Source organism: Pagrus major, chromosome 12, assembly GCF_040436345.1.
Source record: "Pagrus major chromosome 12, Pma_NU_1.0".
NCBI classification, from domain to species: domain Eukaryota; kingdom Metazoa; phylum Chordata; class Actinopteri; order Spariformes; family Sparidae; genus Pagrus; species Pagrus major.
The window spans coordinates 22,069,355-22,097,070 of NC_133226.1; the positions used below are offsets into that span (position 1 = coordinate 22,069,355).

At 39.2% G+C, this 27,716-nt stretch overlaps 1 protein-coding gene across 4 annotated transcripts in view; it reads left to right on the forward strand.

Annotated features, from left to right (window-relative positions):
• The window catches only part of mast4 (microtubule associated serine/threonine kinase family member 4), a 109,006-nt gene that overhangs the window by 57,438 nt on the left and 23,852 nt on the right, over positions 1-27,716 (forward strand). For 3 of the 4 annotated variants that reach the window (XM_073478400.1, XM_073478402.1, XM_073478403.1), the window contains exons 5-12: positions 17,722-17,810; positions 20,831-20,900; positions 21,829-21,907; positions 24,755-24,909; positions 24,991-25,066; positions 25,154-25,363; positions 25,508-25,609; positions 25,697-25,829. In XM_073478400.1, the coding sequence (XP_073334501.1) occupies positions 17,722-17,810; positions 20,831-20,900; positions 21,829-21,907; positions 24,755-24,909; positions 24,991-25,066; positions 25,154-25,363; positions 25,508-25,609; positions 25,697-25,829 (914 nt within the window). The remainder of the gene's footprint in view (positions 1-17,721; positions 17,811-20,830; positions 20,901-21,828; positions 21,908-24,754; positions 24,910-24,990; positions 25,067-25,153; positions 25,364-25,507; positions 25,610-25,696; positions 25,830-27,716) is intronic. The other variant, XM_073478401.1, reaches the window with a different exon arrangement.

The following is a 27,716-nucleotide window of genomic DNA, read 5'->3' on the forward strand; positions in this document are numbered from 1 at the left end:
GTTGTCTTTTGTCATGCAGTAGTTCATCCTCAGACTATTTCCTGCCAGTGAGTCACGGACTCATTTTGACTTATTGGGATCTCGAAGGTTTGGCAATAAAGCATCTGCGACAATGGGTGTGGATAAAATCATGGGTGATTTTCCAAATGATAAGCAGTCGCCTCTGAGGTCTTTTAAATCCCACTAGGACACTCTGGTGCGTCATCATGCTTTATTACTTTGGGTTTACAGGAAAAGCCCCTATCATGATAGTTGCCCTCATATGCAGTATTTTCTCAATATCAAACAGCTTTGAGATTCTTCTCCTGAGAGCAACTACTCTGACTGTATTTTGATTTTTAATTTTAGATTATAAGTGTTATTTGTCACCTGGCTGGCCCCCTTGTTTTTGAATATATAATCTATAATGTATAATAAGGGAACCGGCGACAGGTTTGCTGCACCTAATATTGAAGGCTATTCTCTTATGTTTATGTTTATATCTCTTAAGTCAATCCTTTCACTAAAGTCCTAGTTTAAAAGTCATTTAATATTATTTTGTTATTGAAAAGTGTTGTATGGGTTCCTGTAAAGGGAGCAGTGAAGATGTAGGATATCAACCTCTCAGTCCCTTATTTATTCATACAATTCACACTACTAATCAACATAAGATACAAATAAAAATAATTTAAAAAACGATAACATCGTTAATCGTCATATTTGGGTGGAACAATATCATGATATAAAATTCGGGATGTCACTCAAGCCTACTGTTTTACCATTTTATGTTTTGTTTTTTTTTGTCGTTTTTTCCTAGCTGTTTTTTTACGTTTTAAAACAATTCCCAAGCCACCTCAGTTTAGGAGAACGCCTTGAAGCTCTAGAAATGTTATGTCGACAACAGAACTTGACTTTCCATCAGCTTGAGGGTGAATAGATAATAACTCAATTTTCATTTTTTGGTGAATTTATCCTTTAAGTCTTTGAATGCTACAGTCAGACCCAACACTCGTACTGTACGCCTCTCTTATCTAAGCGCATGCTTCTGTTTGCCTGAGTCGTGATATTCCACTGCAAAATGCATTTTTACTTCCTTCTTATTTTTCTATTTGCATGATTTATTGTATGAAACGGAGTTGAATCCAGGTGTGAGTGCACTCTGTCTTGCTGTACTCTGACTGACGTGGACTGGCAGGTAGTGGTGCATTATGTTTTTCCTTCGGAGATGACATCATCCCTGTGCTTGTGGTGACTTCGCATCCTATAGCCCGTGCCTCGTGTTAGCATCTGTCAAGGTGACTGCCTGTTAGACAAGCAGACAAAATGAAGATTAAATTCATTACATTTATTTCTGCTATGTAGCAAGTCACCAGCTGGTGGGGGAATTGTGGTGCTGGTGGTGCTGGTGGGGGACACAAATGTGCATGTGAAGGAGCAGGGGGCGTGTATTAGGGGAGGGAAGAAGGGGTATTGTCCTGCCTCCAATGCCCTCCGCAGGCGACTGAGGATTTCATTTGACAGCTTCAAGGTGGAACGTGGAGAGACCAAAACAAGAAGACAAGCCCCCCTTTTTTAACCCCCTCCCTTTTTGTGGGGGGAGAGAAAACCAATCCGTCTCATCGCACTGTGGTGGCTGGGTTTGGCTCTTTGTCAGTGCAGGGGGGGCGGGAGGCAGGCAGGCAGGCAGTGTGAATGCATATCATGACCACAATAGAGCAAACGAGCACAGTTCAGCCATGAAAGCCCAGCGGGAGAGGCTGAGAATTCCAGGGCTGACGCTAGAGTGAGTATTTTCCTCCGTTATCCTACCGGGGTGGCAGCTCCTCCGCAGTGTGTGTCTCTGTGTCATATGTGTTGCTGTCTTTCACTGTTGCTTTAAGCTCTGTGCAGCGTTAGCATTAGCAGCAGCAGCATCCGCAGCAGGAAGTCTAATGTCAAATCCTTCACAGCTAGGCAACAGCAGCAGACTTGTGGTTGTGAGTCTGTGTGTGTGTGTGTGTGTGTGTTCTGCATTTGTGTTTTCATGCACGTGTTTGTGTGATGGACAGACAGATAACGTGTCAGGCAAAAGGAGTGCCGCAACTGCACAACATGCTTTATCTGCTGGCGTGACACAGTCACACACAGTGCACACGCAGGAAACACACACACAGTCATAACACACCTATGATGAGGCAGTGTTTTGTTGGATGTGATCAATATGGTGAAAAACAGTGAATCCCTGATGGCTGTGTGTTTACATGGCAGGTTTCCCCTTTTGTGAAAGCCTCAGTCGTTTGTTTGACGTGAGACATTTTTTTGTATTTAGGTCAACAAGGTATTTGTTATGGTTCCCTCCATCTGAGGCTTTAGAACCTGCAGCAGAGAGAGCGTAATTAGACGGATGAATGTTCGCTTTAAAACCATTATTTCTATGCAGATTTTGGGTCACAATGACAAACGCTCCAAAAAAAAGAAAGAAAATGAAGCAATTAATTGATAATTGTGTTGGTATTCATTTACAAACTATAGATATAGAGGTATAACTCACTGCTCTATGTTATCCAACATGTATACAGTTTTTTCTAGTAAGGTTGGCAATTTCTTATATTTTTCTAATTATCAACAATTCCCATGACAAGACCAAAAACGTCCTTGTCCATCTCTCAACACTTACTGACTCATCGAGCTTGTCTGTGGCTCTCGACACCAAGCCCATTCGTTCCAACTGAGCATGAAAATCTCTGAAAGTGGGTCACGAATATATACTTTAATTTTTTAGATGGCTGGGCACTGCAGTTTTCTTTAACATGAGGAAATAGTGTATTTGTCTGGGACTATTTTCATCAGCTTATTAATACACATTTGGTTTGCGAGGGAGTATTTATTGCAGCAGGATCGTGTAAGTTAACCTGACATGCCAAATGGTGTATTTCACAAAACCATGTTGAAAGGAGTAAACAATACTTGGCCAGTGATTGGACGAACTGTCTATTACTGTCTGTCACAGGCTAACTTCAACCAATCATATCAACAGTAGGAGAGCGCTACCACAAGTGGAGACAGTTGGTAAATCAAACTCTTAATGAAGCCAGTCAGGAGAAGACAGAAAAAGTCTTCTCCATTAAGGAAAGCCGTTCTTTCGATGAAATAAAATGTCCAGTTCTAATGCAAGCCCAAGGAAGAGCGCCAGGCTTTGAAGCAAGTTTTTGTAGTGGTTTGTTTTCATACAGTAGCTTTTCTTGCTGGTCATCACACCTAAACCAGGCTTGCAGCAGCCAGTAGTTCCTCAAAGGATGCTGATTGGTTAAACCATTGTGGGTTGGCTACAAGCTTGAATCCTGGAGACATGGATTTGCGAGATCACTTGGTAACTCGTATTGACACACAATAAACTGCAGTGGTCATGTTCATCTTACAAAAGAAACATGTTTGTAGGACACAATGGAGCGCTCTAGTACAGAGGAAGATATATCCGGCTACACAGACAGTACATGTTAGTGGCATCTTTTTGGTCTTTTCATGGGATTTGTTAAAAATACGAATGAATTTGAAAGAAGAAGAAAAAACAGACTTGTCCTTTTAAAAACTGTATTCTAGATTGTCACTGCAGTGAAAGTTATTCACCTCTATATGACCTAATGCTCTGCAGTGCCACTGTTCAGTGTAAACAGGGCTCAATCTATGACATCACATTGGCAAAATGAAAGTCTTTCTGGATATACACGCTAATTGCAACACAAGAAATAAATGAAGAATGTGAAATTAGGTTAATCTGTACCTCATTTTATAATCTGTAGATCTGAAGGCTGCCTGTTTGTCTTTTATTTTAGTCTGAAGTGAAACAGCATCTTCAATGTCAAACAAACCCTGCAGAATCAGACAAATTCCTTGGGAACCTGCTCTTTAAACACGATTTAGGTTCATCTGACAGGGATCATTACTCTTCATGATGCTGCTGTCTTCATGTGGACACGTGTCGGAGCTGTGTGGAGGCGTATAGGGGGGGGTTTCTGTCCTGTGTGTGTAATAAAAGACAAACTATTCACTACACTCCATTTAACTTGCAGCCTCACTCCCCGAAGCTTGAGCCCCACTCCCACTAGCCCCTGCAGTCCGTGCAGCCCGCTGCACGCTTTTCATTTCTGGAGGTAAGCGAGAGCTCTTTAACCGTGACTATTTTGTTTTGAAAAGCCTGTAAGTGCATGTTTGAGTCCTGTCTTCATGCATCACGAGGCTGTGACTGGGAATTCAGTTTGCCTTCCTAAAATCATCTGCCATTGAGATGACATTGAAGGAGGAGGACACAGTGCTTATATAATGTTGATAGTGTCACCCCTTCCCCCATCTTGCCCCTCTCTGTTTGGAGGTTTATGCTCCTCTTTCATGTGCTAAGTAGGATTTGTGGCATTTGCAAAACATCAAAGTGAAGAATGGTCTCAATCTGTCTGAATCCCATCTGGATTGATTCATTTAGGAATGAAGAGCATTCAAAAAGCAAGTTTTAGATTCCTCAGTAATGGGTTCCTATCCAGGCTTATTGCTTATAATCTCAACCAGTTTATGATTCATATTTAATAATCTGTGTGCTGGTCAAGTTTGAGATTTATCAAGACTTTTATCCTCGTGTCACTGAAGAGATTATTTCTTTGGGGGTTAATGTGCATCAGTGATGTTTGAGATAAAATGTCTTCTCCTCAAACATGTTTCGCCCTTCAAAACGAGTCTTTTTGTTCAACGATAAGCCTCATTTGGGGTTTCTCTTTCAAATAGGTCATTAATGTTGAAGACATCTTGTTGTGGCTGTTTCTTAACTAGTGTTTATGTAATCACTGGTTGGTTGAATTAAAAGGTGGCCAAGAACCTGACTAGAAGTCTGATGTGTACAGGTGTCGACATTTCTCGATTCTGAGATGCATTTCGCTGCGGACGTAGAAGATTCAGCATAGACACATCTGAGAATCTGCATCGATATTTGACAGAGTGTAATCGGAAGTTTGTAGCCTACACAAATCATACCCTGCTAAAGTCGTTGATGTATTTTCCAGCCTTGACCAGACAATAAAGTTGTAAAGTCACGTCTCAAGGTTGCTCTCTTGCATTGAATTGTAGGCTAACGTAACATATGTTGGGAGATATCGCAGAGGGATGCAGCGAGTGATAATAAAAAACCCAGAAGGTTTCACTTAAGTTTAGTTTATTGTATTTAATGACAATATCCCCTGGCCAAGGTCTTTTAAAATGCTTCCTAAAAAACAACAAACAAACCAAAGAGAAAAACAAAACAAGCAGAGCAGAACAGAACAGGGCACAAAACAAAGGAGACAAAACAGAATAACAAGGGTTGTGAAGTGCAGAACAATAAAACCAGTAGTGACACACATAATATATAATAATATAATAATATTGCAAAAAGCAGAATAAGAAATAGCGAGTTTAGTGCTGACATTATGTATTAATGAGTCATTGTTTAAATTGTTTAGTTGTCTAATGTGTTGTCTGACTGACTAAAGATACTTTTCTACAACGGAGTAGTGCGATCTCCTCTTATAGGTTCTTCGCTTCTGCAGCAGCTTCACTTAAACACAGTCCATGTATGACTCAACTGTTGAAACCTTAAAGAAAAAAAACAGGATTTCAATGGAAAGCCTCACAGTTAAAGAAATGTCTATGTTTTACTAATAAAAGAGGGAGTCAGTCTATGCTTTCTGTCAGGTTTAGTTGCCTTTATTCGCTGCTTGTGAGGCAGAGCTTGCCAATAGTCGAAATAAAACTTGAATTTTTTTCCCTCGGCTCATTCAAAACTCAAAACACTGAAGAATTTTCTGTATCAATGAATAGCATGAAACACCCACCCATGTCACCTCTGCTCTCCTCTTGTTCTGCTTCGCTTTCATAGACAGTCAAGTGGAGAAGGCATTAAAGTGAGTCAGCCCCATACAAGAACTTACTGTGAGGTTTTTCTTTTTATTTATTGACAATTTCAGTTTTTATTCCTTCATGCAGCAATAGGCTGAGTTTGATGTTGCAGCGCTGTGGGTCATGATTTGGAATAGAGGCGCAATTCTCATGTCAAAGAATGTGGCAGTAACCTGTAATGTGTATGTACAGAGGGCATTATCCTTCACATCTTATAAAGTCAACTTTATTTGTACAGCACATTTCATTTACTGGAGCAAATGAAAGTTCTTTACATCATAATAAAATACAGTAAAGGTAAAAAGATTGACATTAAAAAATGCAAAAGTACAGACAAAGATAACAGATTTAGTTCAAATCAGGTGAAAAAGAGATTAAAGTATGTCAGAATGAAGGCTATAGTCTTCATGTTTTTATTGGAAGTTTGTATGAAAGTTTTTATTTTTGACTTAAAAGGGGTAAGAGTTTAACATACGGCAGTGTAGGACCATCACGCTTTGCACCAACCTAATCTACATATGAGAGACAGGTTGATAGTGAGTGACTGATGTTCGATAAAGTTGGTGGCAAAGTTAGTCTGACGTTGCAGTATTTTACCATCCTAGGGACACTTTGTACAAGCAGGTATTAAAATTAGGTGCACATGTAAACCTCGATGTTTACAGGCGACCATTTGAGGCAGCTTCTCTCCCTTTTGATTTAACTCTACGGTCGGTATTGTATTGTTTTCAGATATTTTTTAATGCATATAAACCCTGATGTGAACATGAAACTGCAGAGGCTGCTTCTTTCTGTTTTGATTTAGCACTATGGTCTGTATTTGCTGTGACTGCGTTATGTTTTCAGGTTTTGTTTAATGCTTGTGCATAAAGGAAATTGTGTATTTAAAGCTGCACATTGAGACATGAAATACGATCAAGGAAGAGTCAGAACTCTGCACAGCGGTTTATGATACTCTGACATGTGAATTCCTGGAAAGCTATCACAGTGACAATCATTTTATATTTCATCTTGAGGATCGCAATGCAAACAGTCAAAAAAATGTGTTTACATTACTCAGTAATCTACAAGGAATGTGTGCTTGCATGTCTCCGATTGGCCAGTGCAGAAGCGTGCCAGATGATGTTGCGTTGCGGCAGGCTAAACATTTTTTCCTGGACAATCCTGCGTTCCAGAGCCTCCTGCATCAATCCTGCTGTGTTGATAAACTGCCCGCATTGAAATTCATAAGCAAAATTTATGTTTTTTAGACAAGGCTAAAATGAGCAGCAATTTTGTCTTTTAAGCAGTTGATTATGTTTCCTAATGCAGCTGCTTTGAGGGACATGTAGTATTTACATATATAGTATATATATATATAATGTATATACATATATACTGCCCATAAAGCAAAGAGAAGTCCAGGAAAAGCCTCCAACTGTAAGACAGTCCATAAACCGTATCACTCATCAGAGTACACACAAAACACCCTGACCTTTCCCAGGATTTATGAATGATAACAGATTGGTGCTTGTGCTAATCACTTTGCTGCAAAGAATTACATTTTATCCCCTGTGTGTCATTATGGTCTATGGAAGCGCTAACAGTTATCTAGATTGCTAATCTTCATCTTTGCACATAAAAATACTGTATCTTACTAAAGCCAAACCAATGTCATGTATTTTCGAGAAAAGCCAGAAACCAGTCAGTAGAAGGACGGTAACCTAAATGTTGTGCTTGTAATGTGAATGTTTCCGGTGACCTCCCAGCTCATGCTGCTCTATGCAAGTTTGACTTTGAACCGTCTGAACCATCGTTTCTAATGTGGAACGCAGAAACAGAGCAGAGCCATAATTAGAGTGAAGGCTGTCACACCGGCCTGTAGGGAGATGGACTGAGCCACTCTGAAGGAACGCATACACACCGACAAAAATGGCTTTTGATAACACTTTATTACAGAAGAGGCACATGTAAGTAGACCCGGTGGTGATGTGCCAGTCATGGTAGTGTTCCCCCTTTGTCGGTTTCTCTCTCCGTCTCTCCTCCTGAGCTTTTGAATCCCTTCCAGGCAATGCACTTGGCAAATGATTGGACTAATCTTCAGCATCCTGATGGTCCTCAGGTCTGACTGTGCACTTCCTTAGAGAATCTCTCAGCCAGTCTGTGAAACACTTCTGTTTCTCTCCTGCTCACTGTTGGTGTTATAACAGGACAGGATCTGATAACACTGTTGGTGTTAGACGTTCATGTGGTCTGTTTGTCTTTATTCCTGCTCGGGTTGCAGTGGTATGAGGGTTTCCCGGTATCGTGGTATACGGTATCAAACAGTTATTAATATTTATAACAGTTACAGTAACCCTGAAATGAAAGTACAGGGGTTATTTTGGTTGAACAAACGCTTTACAATAATTAAACAACATGTACTGTCCTGACAGACATAAAACTTGAAGTATATATATTTTTTAACAACACTAATACAGTAGAATTCAATACCATATATAAACAAATGTACACAGTATGATAACCATCAATTCTTTATAGTTCTGTATACCTTAAAGGTGCACTATGTAGTTTTTGGGAAGAAATTTTAATCCGAAGACAACGATGTTCATTGACTGATTTTAAACTAAATAAACAAACTTTCTCAACTTTCATGACTGAATAAACAAACTGACCTTGAAGTTCAACACAATTACATACTGTTTTACTTTTTTTTTTATATATGACGGACCCTGCCACCTTTCTAGCTTCAAATAAAATACAATTCTGAGTTTGAATTTATTCTAAAAAACTACATAGTGAAACTGTTTATTGAGGTAATAAATCAGGTGAGAAGTAGGGTCATTTTCTCATAAGCTTATATACAAGTTCTTTTTGATACCAGTTGAGTCTCCCCCTGCTGGTCATTGGGAAGACCGCAGGTTTATGGCTTCACTGTTCAAACTGGAAAGCCCCGTCCATATTTTATACAGTCAGTGGTTGATACCAGTGTTTATTAACCAGAGGAGCATTTGTGTTGAGAGCAGAGCTGCAAATACCTCTTATTATTGATTACTCTTACAATTTCTTACTCAATTATTCAGTTAAACATTTGGTTTTGGTGTAAATAATGTCAGAAAATGGTGACAAATGTCCATCACAGTCTCTCAAAGTCCAAGTTATATTTGTATTATAACAGCTCGTTTTGTCTGACCAACAGTCCAAAAACGAAAGGTATTTAGTCTATGATTACAGAAAACAAAACAAAAACAAGAACACATTTTTTTGTATTTTACATTCCAAATCAAAAGTGTTGTTAATATTAAATATTAGACCTTATTGTCAAGTAAGAGTTGCATTTCTCTTTCTTTTTACTTGCTTACATGAGCTTGATGGCTGTTTCTGTTGGCTTAAAGCTCGATAAGAAAAGATTAATGTCCTGAAGCTGGATTGTGAAAGTAAAACCTATACCTTACTCCATCAATCATGTGATTTCAGTGACCTCAGACTCAGCGCGCACACACACACCCACACACACACTCACACTCACACACACCAACAGAGGCGCTAACAGAGGCGCTTTGTTTGCACGGCTGAACTTTGCTCTCTGCTGTGGAGAATAGTCATTGGATAAAAGTAATCAATGGCTTGGTCCCAAGGTTAGTCTCTTAGTGATAGGCTCCCAATGGTTCATATGATCTTGGAATATTATTTTGTTCGTAGCCCTGACAGCTGCTTCACAGCATTTGGCTCGTCACAGGTGGTTGCGATGAGCTGACCCTGAATTCTTGCACATATATGCAGGACTCAACAGTCAAATTCATCACTGGACTGACAAAACTTGAGTTTTTATGTGTTATGCTTGGATGTGCATGAGTGCGTGCTTCCAATCAAGTTTTCTGAAAGGTCAGTTGTAACACAGAGTAAAAAACTATTTGTTAATCGATATTTGGATATTGTAAACCTTCTGAGTGTTTTTCAGTCGTCTGTGTTCAGCTGCTTATCAGCAAAGATCAAAGGTGAGGAAGTTAAGGTGAGGCTCTCATCAAATGAATGACGTCGTCTGTCTACACAGGGAACAGCTGAGGGAAGAGTGCATGCAGCAGCAGAAAAAATAATCCATGCAAAAACACAGCATTTCCATTTCAAATAGGCCCTGCTTAATACACTGACCGACCGAACTTTTGGAGGGGTGCCAGTTTGTGAAAGCAGTGAGTGCACAGCAGCATCTGCTGATGATGCAGCACCCCTCTGTCTCACAACCCCCCCTTCACAGGATGTGAAGTGGTAGATGCCTGTTACATGATATGAAGCATGTTGAGCGAAGGGAGCAGGGTGAGTGTTTGGGATACAGAGCACAGTCGCAGTGAGACGGTAAAAACAAAAAAGTCAGCTGGTATTAGGTGTCACATCCCTGCAACAGTGGAGGCTGTCAACACCTGACCTGGATCACACATTCTGTGTGCCTCTCAGGATCCTCCCTGGATTACTTTTTTATTTGAGGACAGAGGAGGACAACGTGTCCTCTGCCGGTGTGTTTATGCCGCAGCTGGCTGCAGATGTGCCTGTACAGAGGAAGTTTGGACCTAAGGAGAGCTGTTGTAGGAGTACTTGTCAGGACTGCTCCGGAGGTCGCATCCTCCAGAACCCTGAGAGGCGTCGCTTCTCCTCACTCGGTCTTCAGAAGCCGCCTTTACATCTTCCTCTCTGGCATGACTTGGACACAATGTCAGATTCTAGTCTGTGGACAGTTCTGTCCAACTTTAACATGCCGCATTTCTTCAGTGGAGCCCGTCTGCGCCGCTCCAAAAGGTAAAGTTAAAACGGTTGGAAATATTTCCTTTTCTGCAATAGGGTTTGTTGCTTCAAACGACGTGTTTCTTTATAAATTGCAAGGTCTTTCTTGGGTACAAATCGTATTTTTCTACCAAAACGGTGACGTGACATATATTGTTTGTGACCAGTGTTTGGAGGGAGGGATGTTTTTCTTTGTATTTACAGTAGGTCAGTTTTTATGAGGCCAGCCTGAATAAGAAGCTGGGTGTTCCCTTCTTGCCTATTGTGTATTATTTGCTTTGTGAGTCAAATGGTAATTTAATGTTTATTGTTCGAGGCAGTCTCATGTTCCTCACACAGGATGCGTACCTTCCTATATGCTGTCCCCAGTAATTAACAGCTGGAGGGTGGAAATGCTGATTGTTTTTTATGTTCCTGTTACTGATTGTTGTTGTTGTCCATAATTTCTGTGTTTATTTCAACAAAGTACTGCTTTTGAGAACATGTTGCGGTTTAATACCATACTATATATTTAATTTGACTTTTTAACATTCCTTAACATTCATAACATCTCTGAATTGAAAACATGTCATTGGTTTATGTGATTCAGAGTATGTCGACACTGGTTTACAGCTAAGCCACTTGATCCCAGTTTTTGTATATGGTTTGTTGAAGCCCATATAACCGATATTTATTTTTAATCCCTGTCCTGACCCATTTTATAGTGCAGAACAGCTTAACATGAAATACTGGCTTTTTTGTGGACATCTTACAGCACTGCATAAATATTTTTCTCCCATTTGAAAATCAGATTTAGTGGATATTGAAAACTGGAAAGAAAGATCAAAGATCACAGCCATGTTTTTCAGCTATATGTTTGTGAAAACATTGGTTATTAGCTGTAAATATGACCTCATAATTTATATATTTTATACAGATGTTGACAACAGATGATTAGTTTCATTACAGATGGTAAAAAAAATCATTCTGATTATTTCGGTTGATATTGTAATAGCGATATGATTCACGATTAATGGAAATGATCTTTTTTTCATTTCATTTTCATTTTTACTGAAAAAAACAATTTAAAACATGATGATGTGACATTTGTTGACATTTCTTATATAGCTGTTTTGTCCCACATTTTACCTTATTAAAGAAATGCAGCTTATTGGATATTGCACCAAATTTCAATTAATTTTGCAGCAGAATGAGCAGTGATTGATGTCTGTTATCATTTTAAGTGCTTTGCCTGTAGACCACTTTCCCCCCATTTCGTTTAGTCATTTTTCACACTCCTGCTTTAATTATGATCAGAATATTTTGATTTAAGTTGATGATATTTGGCACAACTGTTACCTTAAACGAGGCAATGTAAATTCAGTGATAAGGCAGGAGACAAAATAGGAAAAAAAGATGCAGAAAACTGTATTCTGTTATAATTTGTGAACATTCAAGGAGCTGCAAGGTGACATAACTTTGCTCTAACTGTTAACCATATTACCTCTAAGTTAAATATATCATGCACTTTGATTCACTGCACTTAAATAAGAGATTTGTCACAGCTGAGTCTCTGAAAATCTATGTAATACTGTAAATCTTCAGATGTAGAAAATGACTGTGTCTCTCCAGTGGCTACATCGCTTTTACCCGAGCAGCAAGTTTTTAACTACTATTAATAGAGCTGTGTGTGTCATATGTCTGACTTTGAATTTGGGTTTGTCAGCGAGGAGCAGCAATTTATGTGGCATTGCGCTTTGTCAGCTTACCTGACAGCTCTGACAAGGAAGCAAAACTCACGAGTAAAAAAGATTAATCATGGCTTTTTGTTGCTGTGGGTCAGGATCAGACGTTTCAGATTTATCTGGATTCAGAGTTTTGCAAATCAAAAGCTTTTATAATCTATTTTTGCCTCTTCCGTAGCCCAAAATAAGTTAGCAAGCTGAAATCTAAGAGTTTTTGACAGATTCAGATTACTTTGTAATAATAAAGAGTTACAGTAATGTAGGTCAGTGTTGAACGTGAAATAAATGTAAAATTTTAAGTAAAAGTAAAATGGTCATTTATAAAGTATTTTTAACCTTGAAAGAGTATTTTTAGGCATTTAAAAAGAGATCTGTAGCTACGCTTGTGGAGATTTCATGTGTAATACAACAATGGTTTGGTGAGGTTGAGGGTTTTGCATATAACCGAGTCTGGTAAATCTCATATGGATCCGTTTCAGGAAATCTCACACATCTGCAGTACAGCATACAACACTGGCCTACTTTCTTCCTATCATCTTCGCCCAGGGCTTCTTTATCCCTCCTTTAAAGCTCCACTATACAGACATGTTTTTTTTTTTTTTTTTACCCCTCAGTCAGCCTTTCTGGCCACAGAGGTGTCTCTACTAAAGCTCAGCTTAGCATCAAATGAGATGAAGATGGCCCATGTGTCATTGTAACCTGTGGCAGTTTATTTGAAAGTAGTCCAGAAGCAGTCATTTTAACGTCCCTATGAGTGGCACTCAGCTCTCTAATAGGGGTTGTAATGGTGCAAACACTGTGATGGGTAGTGAGAGGGTGAAGCAACAAGAGGCTTGATTGGGCAGCAGCGTGGCATTCTCTTGGCCTAATCCACAGTGAGAGGGTATAAATAGATCTCGTTAAATCTGATCCTCTTTGACTGAGCACCTGTGTACCAGATATTATACACTCCCTCCCGTTCATGATAAATGATTCATGGCATGTGTCCACACTCTTGATGGTACGGGTTAGCCCTAGAAACCACTTGAGTAAAACGGATGAACAGGATTTCGTACCAAAAAAAAGGGTTTCCCCCATCTGATTTAGGGGGATGAATTTAGATTTTAGTGCAACGATGGGGCAGCAACCGGACTACTGAGAACTACAAGCAGCCTGGAATACTTATGTCAGTCATTGAGCCTCAATGTCGCATTTCCATCCTAAATTTCCAACTTTTTTCTGTGAGTCTTTCAAGTCTGTGGAAGCAAATGAGGTTCATGAATATTTGATGGGAAATTTGTGCGTGTGTCTCTTAGACTTGTGAAATATCACTCAAAATATTCCTGCACAAATGTTGATTACACATCAGAAAATATTTCTACATATGTGCAAATTAATCTTTTTCACACTGCAGAAAATAATTCTACAGCTACAAGACCTTTTTATGCATTCACAAGCTTGAATTTGTAAGAATTTCCTTTTAAATATGAATTTGCACATTTAGATATGTACGTGCATTTTTCTCAACATACACACAAAATGTGATGTTCAACCACAATGAAACTGCCCTGTTTGTAGGCAACTTTCATTTGCAAAACTTTTCTCTGCAACATTGAGCATTATCAAAAGTTTGCATCCGGCAGTATTTACTCAAAAGTCATAGCAACCACTAATCTGAACATTTGTTTGTCATCTATTGATCATCTCATTAGATTGTAGTAGTACGTGGCTAATTGCTCAGACACTGAGCAGGAGCGGGGCTTCTTCTTCTGTCCACTCATATTTCTGGTGTCACTGATAAATCGATGCATCAGACTTGTGAGAAATTCCCTGTAAGTAATCAACACTAATATGAGCACAAGTCAATCATGGGACACTTCTATATCACTCTTTTGCAGTGATCCTTCCGAACACTAGAAAACACTAGCAGCATTGTTGTCTTTGCACAGCAATATCTAGCCTCTAGCCAGGTGTTGTTAGAGCATTTGGAAATCATAATATTTGGAAATCACCTGATTGGTGCAGCAGATCTTGCAGAGTCAGAATTTTGTCATTTCTTTTGTATCCATCAAGGCCTTTACTGAGACTCTAAGTCTTCTAGTGCCAAACATGGAGTGTTGAGAGCTTTTTGCACATCATTATCAACTCTAGTAAAAATGTGCAGAGCTTGTCACTACTGCTGAGGTGACATTGAGGCTCTGCAGTGGCACCTGTACGAGCTGCTCTTCACCACTGTGACAAAGAGATGAATGCCGCCTGCTCACGCATTTCTGCATCATTGCAGAAGCTCATGTGCATTTGATCGTTCTGTGCGATCAATGCTGCAACACACAGACAACAGGCAGAGCTGCACTTCTGACTGACACTCTGTCTCTCTTTGTCTTCCCCTCTCTCTCCTAAATGAATGGTTGTTCTGTATCTATATCACTCAGTCAAGGACTCTGTCCTACAGCTGTGCATCAGTGTTACTGCTCCTTATAAAAGATCTTTTTATCTCTTAGCTTCATCATTCTTTTTTGGGGTCCTGTTGTCTTCCCTAGTGGTTGCTAGCTAACAGACACAAAAACAAGAAACTATTTAAAAATTGCTCAGTATTAATCAGTCCCTCGAAGATTTAGGAGGTTTTATGGGCAGTGTAAAGGTTCTGATCTCACAGCAGCTTTCCCAAAAAATGTTGTGATGTATGTTGCAATATTTTGTTTGATTGTTTTGCGAGGAAATTGCAGGAGCGAGTAAAAATTGCAAAAATAGTTTGTGCATGCAGATGTTCATGCATGCATGGCTCAAGATTTTGCAGAGGGGACTGCTATGATGTGATAAGAAATTGCAAGATGATGCAGAATTTGCAGGGATTGTTTAACATTTTTCATAAATTGATGAATAAAATAGATAAAGGTCAGAAAATAAGTGAAATGATTCAACTGAAGCTGAGAATGAAAACAAAAATGAAATTGTCTCAAAAATATAGCAACCAAAAGAAAATAAGATGAATCAAAATGGTTAACCAAAACAGCAATAATTTAAATAACATCTGTATGAAGTCCATTTACATTTCATTTTTTGTTTTTGTGCCTTGTTTCAAGAAAATCTTCTTTTAATATTTCTGATGTTTGTGCTAATATGATTTATTTTATTTGTGATACCTATGATAAAAATCAGAGTCTACAAGTTTAAGTGCGGTGTGTTATTTAATGTGACGATTGCCTGAATAACCAGAAACTAGGGTTAACTCAAAATAAAGTTGATTCATATACATAACTACATTGGCATTTTAAACAACACATGGTAAATCTTTTATAGAAAGTAAAAATAGAAAGTGGTCCGAAGCAACTCACTTGTGAAACACCAAAGAGTGGAAATCAAAGTTTTTGCTGCCAGACAATCTGCCTTTGAAAAATAACTGCTGTTCTTCCAGAGAGGTAACTCTCGATCCAAGCGAGAGTTAAAGGTTAAAGATCATAACATTTTAGCTTGGCAATAAGAATACTCTGGTGTGGTACTAACGGATGCAGTAAAATATATGAGAACAGCTCCAACTGGCTCCAGTCTTCAAACACTGAGAGAAACTGGAGAGTCGGTCAGTTTTTGTGGTGTTTGTATAATGCAAAGGATTGAAATTATTATTGAATAACATCTTTAAAACTCTGTTGAAAATGGTTCAGTTCTCTGAGGAGGTTATGTAACAGGATGTCATTGAGTCTCTGACCTTGAAATGAATTCATGTTCTGCAGGCATTATGTGTTTCCACTGACAGCCTCTAATTTCAAAGTGTAAATCCAAGACTAATCGGGACATTGAACACTAAAGCTGCTTTTTAACACACTGAATTAGTTCAATTTCTCTCTCAAGGTTAAAAACTGGGCTGCTTTAATGTGTCGCATGTTGTTGATCATCGTGAGTCCTAGTCCTGCTTTAACACGACCAACACAGTAGATATTACATAGATATTCTCAATGCTGTACACGGAGCCTAATTTTTTGGTGACTAAACAAAGATGCTCTGTCTCTTGTTTTATGGCACTGTGTACACCAAATTTATTGTTGATGGCAGGACTGCCCTTCGTTACATTATGTCGAGGGCGTGTTTGGGAAATGTATTAGACTATTTATTAGAATACATGTAATTGATTGTTTGTATTAAGTGTCGTGTTGTGGCATAAGGGGCTCTTTTTGCATTGTAGGAAATGTTTGAAACAAGTCACAACTTGACTGTCGGCTGAATGCCATTTTCTTTGCAAATTTCGAAAGTGTTTCCATAATTATAAGTGATATTCTGGATTAATATTACATCCACAGTAATGATCTCTTAGGCCAGGATTGGTTCGCTACAGTAAACGTACTCATTTGTTATATTAAGCCGAGGTTTTGCAGTCACATTATCTATACATTTATTTCTCAGAGAAAGAAATATTTCACAGAACTGAAGTGATAATGCTGGCAATTACAGATGTACAGTAATGCTGACACAGTTGTGTTGAGAAGATATTTATGGGAGAAATGAAGTGCCAAAACAATCGCCGAATAGTTCCCTGTGACTATGAAATAGCTTTTTTCTTGAAATGCCCATCCCTGTATTTAATTTAACCTCTGAATATGAATGATACTTTGAAAACCATATATTTCTTTAAAATCTTCCCAACTTGACATTACTATCTTGTAATCAATGTTTTAAATTTAACAAATCTAATTTGAATTTATTGACCCAACCTTGTACATTGTGAATCCTGACACAAGATTAATGGCTACACTATTGGCTCTGTGAGGCTAACAATGGTATCGAAATGGCCAACTGACATTGTAATGACAAGAAACAACTCTTACATCAGGTTTTTGAAAAATCCACAACTACAAATTTTCTTCTTGAAATTTCAACAACGGGGTTTCAAACCACATTAATTCACATTGAGGATTTTCAGAGTAAAAATTGTTTCAGTGCTATAACTGTCAACATTATGTGTTCAGTTTCTCATCAAAATTGTAATTATTTTGACCTTTCTTTGCTTCCATAAATTTTTGCCTCTTCAAATCAGTTCCCTTTGTTGTTTCCTCTGTTTTACCCTGGTGTATGTGTCTGCAGTGATATCTGTCAAAGTCAACTTGGGCATATGAGTTCCTTTTTCTCCCTTTTTAAACGCTTGACAAGAACAATAGCAAGACAGAAGGGCTGACCAATACACAACAGTAAATCGCAATGACGGCACCAAACAAAAGAAAAGACGAGACAGATAAAACTGACAAAGTAGCACATATTTTAACACATTCAAAACCCCAAATAATTAGAATATGCATACAAACTGAGATTTTCCCTGCTGTCGATTAGACAAATGTATGTTCAGTAATTTCTCCATCCAGTGTCCTGCCTAATATTTGACTGTGTGGTTTTACAGCTGCAGAACGAGCAACAGAAAAAGCCTGATAGGAAGCGGTCAGTCATCAGGTTTGCCACGACCTCACTCCCCTCTCTCATCTCTTACAGGTAAGTCTATGTACAACAAATGTCTATTAATGCGTATGCACTGCTCCCTCACCCCAGTGTTAGAAACGTACCCATTAGTGCACACAATTCACAATGTTCTCTCACAGGAATGCAGTCCATTGTGTAAAGCCAAATGAAGTTTGGAGTACAACACAGGAAAATGCTCAAGGAGATTTATAATCCTCCTGTGTTTCCCTCTCTCCGTAGCTTTCAACCAAATGGAAGCACTTATCTGGCATGCTCATATGATATTGATATTATAAAATGGAAAAAGATTCAGTTAATGTACATGTTGAATATTATTGACTGACCCCAACAACATAGGGTACCAAAGCTTGCCAGGCACAGAAAGCTAAGCACTGAAAAGAAGTCATAAAACATTAATCATCCTCTCAGTGGTAATCTCAGGTCACTTTTGTGGTGTTTTGGGTGAGAATTTAACTGTACAGTGGTAAGTTGAAGGTCAGTAATTGTGCTCTGAGAGGAAGTGGTGGCCTACAGAGAGGAAATGCACAGGAGCAGAGGGAGGGGAGGCCTCATTTACCACGGGGCGTTTTATTTCCTGGCATTGGTCAGCAAAAGCAGAGCCGCAACTCGCAGTGTTTGGTCTGCATTTCAAGATGGACTCAGACTCGGAAAGCCACAGTACTCTTGCTAATGAATGTATTCAGCTGTTGGATGACCTTAGACTATGGCTCAGTCGCAATATTGGTATAAAAGGTAGGAAAACATCCTTTAAGTTCCATTTTCAGCGGTCACTGACGTACAGTAATTAAGAAAGTTTCTACATTGATGTTTCTCTTTGAATTCTGCTTGTAGCTCTTGTATTTCCTGTTATTCTAGTCTGTAGATAATCTCTTCAGGTGCAGTCAAACTCCCAAAGGAAGAGATTCTCATCTTTAATTGGCTATGATTAAGATGACATTGCAATTAAATAGGTGACATTGATCACTAACAAGATTTAGTGGCTCGATCGTTGTTTCCCACCATGGAGGAGGCCTCTCTTTATCATCACAGGAGGAGGTTCCATCCTAGCTTCTGGTTAATTAACCGTTTTGTCCCTCTCTTTAGTGAAGGACGTAATTATGTCTGATTAATGCTGGACAAAAGGTTTGTTTTTATATTACGGCTAATTGGTGCCTTTCAGAAAGTCCCTACAGTATAATGTGTTCAGTGGCCCAAAGCTTCTACAACCAGCAAGATTATACAGTATGAAGATGTTACTGATGTAGGTAAAGAGAGGGAGTGCATGGTTATCGGAGGACATAGTCAGTAAGTAAAACATTTGCTTACAAAGCACCTTTAAAGTTTACCTGGGTGGGCCGCACAGGTATATATGGCAACCAATTTAAGCATTTTATCAGCTACTTTTTTAAGAGAACAGCACCGTCCACGATCGATTAACTAGGTGACAGTCGCCCCTTGCTCTTCCCCTCCTGTCGACTGTCAATCACATGCTTTGCAGAGAAAGACACCCTTTTGTTTACATCCCCCCTGTGAATGCACTGATTGTGATGCAACCTCTCCTATTTAATATAGACCTACTTATGCCACTGCTTTGTACAACATTGCAAGTGCACCTGATTTTTGTGATGTCGTTCGGTGCACGCTGGTTTTGATCGGCTACATAATTAACAACAAGCTTCCTCCACTCGCGGCTCACCTGCTGTTATGACAGCGGAAATTGCGGGTGAAAAAAATCCTATCCTATCCTGCTTTTGGTCGACTTTATAAAAAGTACTGCTGACAATGAAAGCAGATAATGTTGCTGGTAGAGAGAAAACAGAAAGCAGAGAGAAACAGAAAGACGAGGCGAGCCAGTGTGCATGCATCAAGGTGGACAATTAAAGCAACATTATGTAGTACTAATGTAGGCACTCTAGCAGCTTTTCTGAAGAAATACTTCTAGTTCTACTTTGTAAACTAGTCGACTCAAACTTCCTGCTGTTATCTTCACATTTGTACCTGTATGTTTGTGATTCTGCTTCTGTAAAGTTTGCTCTCTTCGGGTGATGTGCACAGCTGAACTGCATTTAGCAAAACCCACATTAAAGACCTACCTTTACTCTCTAACACTCTTTATAGCAACATCAAGGCAGTTTTGATAGGTTATGTGCCTGTCAGGCTTTTCTTGGTGTACAGCTATCACATTTGCAAAGCAAATCCACGTCTCTCAGAAGTTTAACTGTTTAAGATCTGTGAGGAGAAGGTATTACACCGTGCGCTGCCTCTGGGTGTCACGTTTGACTTTCAGACACTTTGCATGCTGTGTGAAAACCAAGCAGCTTTTAGAAACACATTGGTCAAAGCAGACTGTTTTACAATTACTGGCAAGTGGAAGGTGTAGGGTAAGAGATAGGAGGACGGACGTGACATTAAGCCAAATTAGGAAAATCTCCATTCTGTGAATATGGTGTGAATGAAAATGATACTTTGGAATGAGCTGTGGGTGTATTTAGTTTGCCTGGTGGCTGACCTGGTTTTTGACCAGTGCTCTGTAGTATGGATTAATTCGAGGTATCACACAGTAAGTTCTCTAAACCTACTTCAGTGAAGTGAGAGCTCGTACTGCAGTAATGAGGTCATCAAAAGACAATTTTAGGTCCAGGTGAGATGCATTAATCCTCTATATCAAGCTGCTTTCCAACTAAATGTCTGTTATGGTAAAAAAAATTAACTAGAAATGTACATTTTTGTGTCGTGCTGTTGGCTTTACAGCAGCTCAAGCAAAAAAGCTAAATATTCCCTTCTTTGAGCTTCTAAATTGTGAGAATTTATCAATTAAGTTGATAAGTTTCCAGTCAGTATTGTAATTATCGTGTCCCCTGTCAAACATCTTTGCGATGTTCACTCTGATCCGTGATAATGCAGCCATCAGCGGTTAATTGCAGTTTTTTCAGGCTTTGTTTTGGCTTCAAATTGAAATGGGGAATCCAATCTTACTGAATTTTGTTTGCTTGCAGGTTGTTTTCCCCTTCAATTTGTTTTTAATCTCCATTTCTTTGTGTTTTTTCTTGCAGGAACAAGCCCACAAGACAGTCCTAGAAATTTCTCTCCTAGTGCCTCTGCTCATTTCTCCTTTGCACGAAGGTACAGACAGCACAACCACATGGATATTTACTTGATTTGCAGCTGAACAAATCAGCCAGTAAAGACCAGAGGGAGATTTGTTGGATACAGATTGTTTAGAGAAAAATGAGAGTTGATTTGTAGCTATTCAACAGTGTCAGATTTTATTTTTTCTGCCAATATTCAGCCTCTTGAGTCTATTTATGCTTTCAAAACATCAGTAATTATTTTTGAAACCACTCCTCAACATGATATCATGTAATTGTGTATTTTTATTACAATCCACAGTCATTGCCACAGAGCAGACAGGTAACTTCATGTTAGGCTTTCACTTGCCCTTGAACCCTGCATTTGTCCCAACGACGTACACCTACCTCCATTAGTTTGTCTCATTGTAGCTTTAAAGTTTCCTTTTACATCATTCTGGCATCTAGTTTCAGTTGCTGTAATGTTTCTCCTCTTTTCCTGTGTAGTTTAACTGATAGAATCATTTTGAACAATACCAGAGAAAGATCACCATTCATCTATAACCACGAGCATTAGGATTGCAGGACTTAATTTACATGTTTTGAATACAAACATGGAAAATATGCATAGTTTCACAAATTTGTCTTTGAACAAAGACAAATTCTTCCCGCTGACTAGAATTGTAAGGAACTTTAAACGCACAGATGGCTGAAAAATTAAAGGAAAAAACAACATAAATCATCTTCTCTCTGCAACAAAACAACAGAGGGATGAATACATTCTTCCAAAAGATATTCCCTCAGAGCGCTGCCCCCCACAGCCTCACAGAGCCGCCGTTTGTTATGTTTCTGAACTCATTTATTCAGGTTTTTACTTTAATTTGTCACCCGTCTGTATGTTTGAATGCATTTTTCATTTATGGATTTGGTATCCGATGTCGAAGTGTGACGATTCTCTCTGTGTGTTTGCTGTTGTGTGACAGGACTGATGGTCGCCGCTGGTCGTTGGCCTCCCTTCCCTCCTCTGGATATGGAACCAACACGCCCAGCTCCACCGTCTCTGTAAGCATCGTGCACTTACACAACTGGCAACAAGAAATGTGACAGGTCAACCAGCGAAACACAACCAAAGAAGAGTTGAACGATTTTGAGGAAAAGAATTCAACTTAACTATAGACCTGTGTTTGTGGTCTTTGTACTATTAAATAATCTTGTTTTTTCTTTCTTTTTTTATTCTGCAGTTTGTTTCTTGTTAATTTATTTATTAAAGAATTATTTATTTATTAATTGGTGTTATCTTTTTTTAGGTGTTTGTTTTTGTAATGCTCAATCCGGCCACAAAAGTCTGAAGTGCACCACTACCCCATGCTCCAGATAGAATCAAAAGCTTTCATCTGTTCTTCCAGTTGACCTTTAATCGCTCCATGTACTCAAAACACAAGACACGACAGTCCTGTTACACAAAAAGCTTGCTGAGACACAGTATGTGCTTTATAGTGTTTAAAGTGCATGGTAAAATCTAAACTAACTTTTTAGTTGCTATTTGGAACAAGGGGTAGAGGTGCACTTTAATCTCTTGTGGCTGCAAAAAAAAAACAGCTAAAAACTTCACAGATGGGGGAATTTTTTTTTATTTGCCTCTCAAGGCTTCTGTAGATATTAGTTGTATTCTTGATATTGAAAGATTGACAGGAGAGACCGTCTCACAGCCCTGAATCACTCAGGGTTGATTAACTTGAAATATTCTGATAACTCTGTTCACCAGCTGTTTGTCACCTACCTTCCAACTATCTGTCTCAAATTGACAAGAGACAAACAGACACACAAATACTTTTCCTCTCATTGTTTTTGTGTCCAGTTCCTCCATCTTACATCTCTGTGTCACTTTCGCTCTGACAGAACACAATCGTTTTCAAACATCAGCATAATCGTTTATAGGAAGCAAAAAGAGCTGCCGAGCATTTACATATACAATACATGTAAAAACAGCAGAGCCATTTACAGGAATAACAAAAGTGTCCTGGCCAGTAGAAATTGCTCATATTGATGTTTTGTTTTTGTTTCATGGGGTGTTTCGGTCATCGAATACATTTCCTGCTTTTCACACCATCTATCGCAGGAAGCATGTTCTTGTTTCTGTGAAACATCAGTCATGGGTCGAGTCGTCTTGGAAACAGTACAGTTTTTGTTTTGTGTTAAAAGTCAGACTCATGGTTGAGTTATTCAGTACAGCAGTTTGATTTGTTTAATAGACTATAAATGAAATGTAAAAATGAATGTGTTATCAGGAGTTTTGTCTGATTGTTTTGTGAAATTCTTCTTATTTTTTGGTCATTTTTCAGTATCATTTGCCAGAGCTGTGTCATTTTCTCATGTGTTACTATCCACAGGAGTACAATCTGATATCGCCGTGTTGTTGGTCATAATAAATGTTTCTCCAGGACCATCATTGACCATCAACTGACCAATCAAGTTTTTGTAATGTCATACCTTTGCAAATCAAGAAAAAGACCAGAAAAATACACAAGGAAAAAGTTATCCTTTCAGACACGTGGTTAACGTTGTGAAAGGTTCTGTTTTTACGAAGATCATCTTGCGCTCAAGTATTTTTGTTGCTTAAACCTAACCAAACTGCAACAAAAAAACTGAAAAAATCAACAACAAAACAGGAAATAATAAGTATACGATATAATCCTTGGTCTCCAGGGTGAGAGTCCTGAACTTATCCCACTCGGCTACAACAGCTTGCTCTGGATGGTTTTCTTAAGTTGAAACAGATGTCCTGGAGCAACATTAACTACGATATTCCAGGAACAACATGAACACGTCGATATCAGATAAACCTTCCACAAGAGACTTGATTTTGTGAGATGCTTTAAAGTCGGATGCACCGATTTATCAGCTGCATGTCACTATCGGCCGATGTTTATCTATTGTATCAATTTTGTGCTGGCACATTCACGAGGCACTTTGCCATCAATTTGTAAGGTTATGTAAGAACTGGAAAATTCTTATCAGTTGTAAAGCGGGCTGAAAAAGGCTTTTAAAGCGGAAAACAACAATCTTTTTTCATGCAAAAGAAGGTTAAATTAAAGATTGTCCATTCATATTTTCCATTTAATCATACAGATTGTATGATTAAATTTCTTTCAAAGACAGTGTAATGAAGGGCTGAATGACTTTAAAACTGTTCAGTTACTGAAGATTTCTTTCTTTCCCTGCCAAAAAAGGGGAAATAGATAACAACAAAAACAAAATAAGCGACAACAACCAGCCCAGAATTTCATTATCAGTGCATCTCTACTTTAAAGGAATGGTTTGATCTTTTGGCAATTCAGTGATATGTTTTTCTTGCTCAGAATTGGATGAGAAGATTGGTAGCATTTTTTTTGTGTTTGATAAGTGATATTTTTTTTTTCCCAGGGTGGTGAAGGCACGATCTGCCTTGCTCTCTCTCTGACTGGCTTGCAGAGTAGAGTGGGCCATGACTTCACCACCCTGGAAAAAAATATTGAATATGAAGTTAGTGCCAGCAGGTGGCTTACTTAGCCTAGCATAAAGACTGGAAAGAGGGGACACAGCTAGCCAGACTCTGTCAGCTTTTTTTTCCTTTATTTCCTTTTGACAGAGCCAGGTTAGCTGTTTCCCCCTGCTTCCACTCTTCATGCTAAGCTAAGCTAACCATCTCCTGACTGGAGCTTCATGTCGTTCACATCTTCTCAGCTAGAAAGCATAAAATTTACTTCCCAAAATGTCAAACTATTCTTTAAAATGTGGCAGGTACTTGAGGGGAAACTGCTGCCCCTCAAGAAATCTGTTAGCATGATTTTTGTTTTTTCCATCCACACATAAAATTACCGTCTCTTTTTTTTTCTTTTCATGTTGAATATATATGTGTTTCATTTCCAGTCATCCTGTTCATCACAGGAGAAGCTGCACCAGCTGCCCTTCCAGCCTACGCCTGATGAACTGCACTTCCTCTCCAAGCACTTCTGCACTGAGAGCATCTCCGGGGATGAATGCCGCAGAGCGACGGCCATGCGACCACGCTCGCGCAGTCTCAGGTATTGATTTAACTCTACAAACGAACAGTGCATACCATTGTCACCCCTCAGGTACTGATTTTAGAGCCATTTGTTTTTCAGCCCAGGAAGATCTCCATCATGTTACGACCATGAGATTATTATGATGAATCACGTCTACAAAGAGCGGTTTCCTAAGGTACGGGCTCACAATAAGCTTCTACAGCCGTGTCTGGTCATTTATTATCTCACGCATTACCAAACAAACCTTCCCTTGTCACTGCAGGCCACAGCTCAGATGGAGGAACGGATTCAGGACATCATCCGCAGCAACTCTCCAGAGAGCGTCCTCCCTTTGGCAGATGGTGTGCTCGGCTTTGCCCACCACCAGATAATTGAGCTGGCCCGTGACTGTCTGGAGAAGAGCCGGCTAGGACTCATCACCTCCAGCTACTTCTGCGAGCTCACCGACAAGCTGGAGAGGCTTGTTCAGGAGGTAATATTTATTTTTTGGGAAAATACGATGCGTAGACTTACAAACCATGCAAATTTTTTAACTATACTTGTCTTTGGCCAGTTCATGATTACATGTAAAACAAAAACTGAGATCTTGAATCCTTTCTGGTTTGCTGTTGTTTAGTCCACAGAGCGATCAGAGAGTGAGGAGGTGAACTTCATCAGAGAGCTGGTGAAGAAGATCCTCATAATCATCGCGCGACCCGCTCGACTGCTGGAATGTCTGGTATGTGTCATATCACTAAATAGCCTTTAACAGGTCCTGCTGTTCATACGGAAACATACTTAACTGTGTCTTTTGTTGTGTCTTTAGGAGTTTGACCCAGAGGAGTTTTACCACCTTTTGGAGGCCGCTGAAGGACACGCTAAAGAGGGTCAGGGCATCAAAACGGACATCCCTCGTTACATCATCAGCCAGCTGGGACTCACAAGAGATCCTCTGGAAGGTACAGGAAGTGCTTAGCCATCATCTGTGTTATTACACTACAATACAATAAAAACTAGTTAGAAGACACTGAAATGGTTTCACAGAATTAAATAAATCCTAAAATATTGTTTTAGTTGTCATTTTTCAGCATGACTGGGACAGCAAATCATAAAGTTATCTAGTTTCCTCTTCTTTAGGGTTTGTAAAGAGAAATAAAGAGAAATGCATTCTAGTAGTCTTACAGAAGATTACAGTTCCCGCTTCTTCAATAACATGTCAGCATTGAAGTAAATATGCCCAAATTGAATGCAAGGCTTCAAAGAAATGAAGCCGTGGAAGGAAATAAAAGACAAAGATACTCGTGACTAATGTCCTGTACTGAACAGACTGTCTTTCTAATGACCCTCTGTCTCTCCAGATTCAGTAACAAACAACATTCATTATGACTAATTAGAAAGGAATGGCCTCCCCACAGACCTTATACAGATCCACACAGGTAGCTGAGCAGACAAGGAGATAATTGTTCAGTTTGTGATAGAAGCATGAAATTTGATACATATACTCTTCAAACCCCACTCTTTAAGAAAATCACATTAGCCACGCAAAATTCCAAGATGGCGGCCCCAAAATCCAAGATGTCCGCCCAAAAATGTGTTTTTTCCTTTATAACTCAAAATGCCTTGATTTTAAGCCCCATAAATATATTGGGGTTGAATATAAAGTTGGGTAGTGCGGACATTTTGGTACCTCGTACATGTTTGTATCAATTACGGTTCTCGAGATACAGCATATAGATACTTGTATAGAATTGGGTGAGTGAGAAATTTGTAACACTGATTGTTGTTATGTGTGTAATATATGTTATTTTCATTAGGGTTATAACATGAAATTCAAAAACCAAGATGGTGTCCAAGATGGCTGCCATTGCCTTGAAGTAATCCAATCTTAGTGACTATTAAAATATTTGCGTGCACATGTTTTTGGTGTATCCATCCAATGGGACCATTTAGACATTTAATGCAGTACAAGCTTGCAGATTTAATAGAGTGAATATCAGCACACAACCAGGGCACACTGGTGATATCACTGCTGTGTAACTCAGCATGGGGTTCAGTGTCAGCTAATCTACAGTATATACATATATATGACCTGTGGTCACAACTTATGCTTTATTAGACTGTAGTATAGTTGTAGTATAATTTAGTTTAGTGTCCCAAATGCTGTCTAACAGCCCCAATTCCATTAGCTAGTTAATCACGGTTGATAGTTAGTAGGCATAGTTAGGTAGCCGCACCTGAATTGACAGGGTGTGCCAGCGCGGGAGAGCCGAGCCAAGGGTAACGGGGCTTCAGTTACCCGGATGGTGTACAGATCACACGGGACTTAAATGGCACTGGATGAATGATCGGGCTAGGTGTAGGTTTACCCAAAAATAAACGGAACCTAGTTGTATCCCATACAGGAATGTGTTATTTGATTAATGTGGTAAAAGGATAACCCCTCGGCCTTAATCAAACCCAAAATGGCAGAGTCCATGTTTACAAGAAAACAAACTGATTGGTCTAAATGTTGTCTTTGTCAAAAAGACAGACCAAACAAAAACTTATCAGCACCTTCAACTCGTTACTCCCTTGAAAATGATGGCTATGCCAATCTTGCTACAAACATACCTTTGTTTCATCAGATGCAGGCAATGCCATTGATCCTGGATCCAGCAAGGCTGGATGAAGGTGGTGGTATTGATGCTACTTTAAGACGAAATGAGGCTAAATATCACTTGAGCTGCCGGTTGTTGTTTAACAACACCAAATTGGATCGGGCAAGGAAACGCAGATCGGCTGGCCCCAGCAGTGAGCCTGAGGATGTTAGCACAAAGCAGCGGCGGAAAAGCTGTGATGTTGAAGCC